General features: G+C 46.0%; 1 protein-coding gene across 1 annotated transcript in view; it reads right to left on the reverse strand.

Moving 5' to 3' along the window:
- The window catches only part of slc12a10.1 (solute carrier family 12 member 10, tandem duplicate 1), a 13188-nt gene extending 8655 nt beyond the window's left edge, over nt 1–4533 (reverse strand). The window contains exons 1-9 of the mRNA XM_060076723.1: nt 4381–4533; nt 3488–3825; nt 2956–3075; nt 2659–2734; nt 2284–2379; nt 1683–1822; nt 1209–1319; nt 708–819; nt 1 (exon numbers count right to left, since the gene is read on the reverse strand). The exon at nt 1 is cut by the window's left edge and continues 127 nt beyond it. Of these exons, the coding sequence (XP_059932706.1) occupies nt 1; nt 708–819; nt 1209–1319; nt 1683–1822; nt 2284–2379; nt 2659–2734; nt 2956–3075; nt 3488–3796 (965 nt within the window). The 5' untranslated portion in view covers nt 3797–3825; nt 4381–4533. The remainder of the gene's footprint in view (nt 2–707; nt 820–1208; nt 1320–1682; nt 1823–2283; nt 2380–2658; nt 2735–2955; nt 3076–3487; nt 3826–4380) is intronic.
- Nucleotides 4534–5000: the final 467 nt, after the last annotated feature.

The following is a 5000-nucleotide window of genomic DNA, read 5'->3' on the forward strand; positions in this document are numbered from 1 at the left end:
CCTGGGAAAACAAAAAACAATCGTGGAAATTATTCCCCAAACACTTCCATTTAAACAACACCAAATGTTGTGACGGTCGTTTGAGTCATTTACTCAGACGTTTAAGGGTGTGTGTATTATGGGGAAATTGTTGTCATTGGTCCATCAGTCGTGTTGTTGGTCCTTCAGTCGTGTCATTGATCCATCAGTCGTTTCATTGGTCCATCAGTCGTTTCATTGGTCCATCAGTCGTGTCATTGGTCCATCGGCCGTTTCATTGGTCCATCAGTCGTTTCATTGGTCCATCAGTCGTGTCATTGGTCCTTCGGTCGTGTCATTGATCCATCAGTCGTTTCATTGGTCCATCAGTCGTGTCATTGGTCCATCAGTCATGTCGTTGGTCAAACGGTTGTATTATCGGTCCTCAGTATCACTCAGAGCCAACATGGAACAGGAAAAACATTCTTATGACCCTGATGTGTGTGTTTGTGTGTGTCTGGTGTGTATGTGTGAGGGAGGGGGGTTGCAGGAATGGAGCATTTTGAGTTGACTTATCATCAACCTGACTCATGGTTGGAATGTGCTGCCCGCCTCAGATTTGATGATGCAATTTAAAAAAAATCATTTAAAAAAAAAAAAAACTACGATGAGATAAGTTAAGATATCATCAAAGATAAAGATCACATTTTTCCAGCTTGTGTCATCTCTAAATACAGTTGAAAACTCACTTCTGTAGCCAAAGATGCCTTTGGATCGTTTTTCTTCATCAGGGGGGATCAGAGTGCCAACAAAGTAGTTTGCGAAGGAGATGAGGAGGATGACGAAGAAGAGGATCTGGGCCTGAGGGCAGAATTAGGAAGTGATTCGGGAAATGAGTTAGGGAAAAAGAGAGAGGGAATGTTTTGTTAAAGTCAGGGGTTATCCCATTTCAGGACACATTATCACAGAGAAAAAATTACCACTATATGCAAGGAAGATCAGACAGAAAACATCAATGTTTTTCTGCAACAAAATCAATGTTCTGTTGTATCACCGACCTGCTTGGAATGTATTTGGTAGACACTTAGCTCTTTAAAGAGTTCCCACTGAATGCATTTCCCTTATTCGTGTGCATTACACAAAAATATACAATTCCTGTGTGTCTTCTGATAATATCGATAATCACAGGTAAATCCTAATTTACTCAACATCTGTCCCTCAAAACACCAACACCCGTTCTCCATGCTTACCTTGGCTTCCCATTCCATCCCGGCCAGCGAGATGAGGAGAAGGAACGACACTGTGATGACCCCAATGATCCGCACATCATTGACCTCATCCACCATGCCGAGGCCAAACTCCTACGAACACACGCAGGACGCCACGGCCACACTAGCATTAGCAAACCTTAGCATTGAAATCGGGAGGGTTTCAGAAAACCCAGGATCCATTCTGTTTGTTTGCACGACCTCTGCATACACCCTGTTGTAATCTACTGTGGATATGAAGAGGAATACTTGGAAATGGACAAAATTAATATTCATAAAAATCATATAAAAAAAAAAAATTGTATTGTTTTTTTTCTTCTTCTACTTCTGATATCTTTGTAATCATGTTTCGATTTTGTGAAGCATTTGCAAATTATTGTTATTGCTTTATCTACTGCTTTTCCTAATCTGGAAAAACCTGGAGGGCAACGCCTAGCCTTAGAACGGCCGAGATACCTGCAGCAGGTCGCGGATGACCTCAGCAAAGCCCACAGTGTTGAGCGCACAGGCCAGGGCGTTGGCGAACGAGAACACCACGCCGATAGGCCCGCCCATCTCAGGTCCCAGCGTCCGCGAGATCATGAAGTAAGCTCCACCTAAAAGAGGCAGAGCCACGTCGAGTCACAGGCCTACAGTGTACCACTGAACCATCGGTACCAAATTCACCTTAAAGGTGACATATTATACCACCAGGTGTGAGTGTGATTAGCTGTTACAAGCCTTTTTGAAGTATCCATCATGCATCTGGGCGGACACGCCCACTTGTGATGTCAGAAGAGGCAGATTTTCATTTTTGTAACGGCTAATCACACTCAAACCTGGTGGTATAATATGTCAGCTTTAACCTCTCCTCAGATGTCAGCGCTTGTACAACTCACAAAAAGCAGCATGTTATCACACTGCTTTATCAGGGGGATGCTGTCATGTGTGAACCAAATCTGGTTTGCAACATCCACTCCATTTGTTTTTTCCCGAATCGGACCAATGGAGAACCGAAATCCGACATATCGGAGCGAACACTAGACTGACATCACAAGCGTAAAGGGGCGCCACTCACCCGAGTTGACCCTTCCGTTGGTGGCGATGGCGGAGACGGAGAGGGCGGTGACGGAGGTGATGACCACGGAGAGGAGGATGATGACGCAGGTCAACACTGCAGGCCGAGACAATTGGCATCGTACGTTCACGTTGAGGACACATCGTACGTTCACGTTGAGGACACATCGTACGTTCACGTTGAGGACACATCGTACGTTCACGTTGAGGACACATCGTACGTTCACGTTGAGGACACATCGTACGTTCACGTTGAGGACACATCGTACATTCACGTTGAGGACACATCGTATGATTTGTTTTTAAAACGTAAGATGCAAATGTGGTATTCGCAACAATCCGACAGATGAGACATATCTGGGAGGGGGTCACTCACAGATTCCCGCCTCGGATGTGATCCAGGACAGACGCAGAAACAGGATGACTCCCCAAATGTTCAGCATGCAACGAACCTACGCATGGCAAAGAAAAATAAAATACAACTAAATGTGTGTGTTTGTGTTATTGTGTGTGTTTGCATTTGCGTGGGCTCTCACAGTAGCGTGCATGTGTTTGGGCCTACATGTGTGTGTGTGTGTGTGTGTGTGTGTGTGTGTGTGTGTGTGTGTGTGTGTGTGTGTGTGTGTGTGTTTATGATTGAGTATGCATTTGTGTGTGCGTGTGTTTTTCTTACCATCACGCCCACCACCCAGCCGAAGCGTACTGGAGCCTTTTCGCCGGCTGGCGGCTCTGTCCCCTCCGTCTCAAGGACGTCCGGGATGCTCAGCTCAGAGTTATTAACCCACACCCCGTCCTTTGAAACACAAGCGGAAAGCTCTTATAAACCACAAAATTGGGCCTGTACATTGTGATTGGGAGGCGGACATCTCAATGTCCGGCTCCATTTTGAAGTATTGGGCCATAGGAAGGTTAACGGGAGTAACGTTGTTTTGGTCATTGTTTCGTAAATAATTGTGAAAAGATTTTTGTCATCACGGGGACATGTGTTTGGGCTGTGTTTGAAACTTCCAGCGTTGAGACACGTCAAACCAGTTTTCCTTATCAGCCTACGTTACGGAACACGATTATGATTTTAAATGCCTGCAATTAACTTGAGCCCTCTCAAGATGGCAGATCTTCCCCAACAAAAACTCCCATGATGCATCCTGTTGTACAACCCCCCTACAGGCCAGAGGACGCGACGACACAAAACGCTTGACGCTTACGTCAAAGGGCGTGGGCCTGCGGAGGGTCTCCAGGCTGGGTCTGACGTGCCTGGGCGACAGCGAGCCTGCGTAGAAGTCCAGCTTGGGCACCATGTCGATGGTGCTGTAGATGGACGACCGCCTCAGCTCCTGTCTCTCTGAGTCGCCCCCCCCCGTGCCGGGGATCTGAAGGTTGGGCCCGCTGTCCCCGGGGTCCGTCCGGGGGGAGCCGTGCGGTGGGGGGGGGTCTCCGTGAGACGTGAAACGGATGCCGGGGACGGTGTTCGATTCCGCTGCGTCCGAGGCGGATTTGGATGTGAGTTGGCCCATGGTCGAACCGCACACTGTTCCTCTTGTACCTGCATGTGCGCAAAAAAAGCCATGTTGGCTGTAAGTCGATAGCCACCAGGAGACAGACGACTGAAAGTGTTTCAACATAAACGTCCTTATTTAGATTCTGATTGCCGGCTAGCTAGCTAGCTACAGAATCAGAACGTAAGTCAGTTAATGTTGGCTACAGTGCAGTTGGCCAAACTTGCCATTCATCCCCATAAGCTTCTTTTCATAAGGATTTGATGGATCCTTAACGCGCTTTAATAAAGCATACGTGCGACTTACTTAAAGCACTTTAAACGCCTGCGTGCTTTATAAAAAAAATGACTGCCGTCACCTCCCCGGCTTCCGTAAAAGATATATAATTTTATACAATACATGTTTGCGATTAAGTACCCTACTCTTAAAAACTTCCATCAGCATTTATAGAATAAGGTTAGTCACCACATACTATCAAAAGAAAAAGAGAATAAATCCGCAATATATTTATATTCAACCAAGCATCGTGGAAGAAAATGATTCTTAAAGATAATAATAATAATAATTAATAATAATAATAATAATAAGTCCTTTCAACTTACCGAGTGTGTCTTTCCTCGCTCAATGAAAACGCAGCTCCTTCCAAAAATGTTCGTGCCTATGAATGGACTCCGTTTTCCAATCTTACATTTTATAGCCTACCTTTACAGGATGACAACTTCTCCTTACCTTCCCGCCTCTGACGCTCCCGCCCACGCGACAGGCCCACCCCACCCCCACTGCTCTCCTTTGTGTAACACACTGAGCAACAGATCCTACAACTATTAGGCCATGTCCCACCGTGACACACACCTTCTGCAGCCGAGCGTTCATTACTGGGAAAACCAGGGTGAAGCAAAGACGTCCCTGTGTGCATGTGTGTGTCCTTGTGTGTGTGCGTGTGTGTGTGCGCGTGTGTGTGTGTGTGTGTGTTTGTGTGTGTGTGTGTGTGATTCAAAGGAAACATATGCGATAGTGAAATGTAAACCTCCCAAAATAAAACAGAAGTGATGGGTCAACCCATAGCTTGTTGGTGATGTAATGTTTGCATGTCAGCCTGTTTGTGTGTGTGTGTCTTGTATGTAAAAAAAAGATTACATCCAAGACACATGCATGACAAAACAACTCACGGAGACATCCTAATTAATAACAAGACATCTCAGGGAGATTTGTGTGCGTGCGC

Source organism: Gadus macrocephalus, chromosome 17 (assembly GCF_031168955.1).
Source record: "Gadus macrocephalus chromosome 17, ASM3116895v1".
NCBI classification, from domain to species: domain Eukaryota; kingdom Metazoa; phylum Chordata; class Actinopteri; order Gadiformes; family Gadidae; genus Gadus; species Gadus macrocephalus.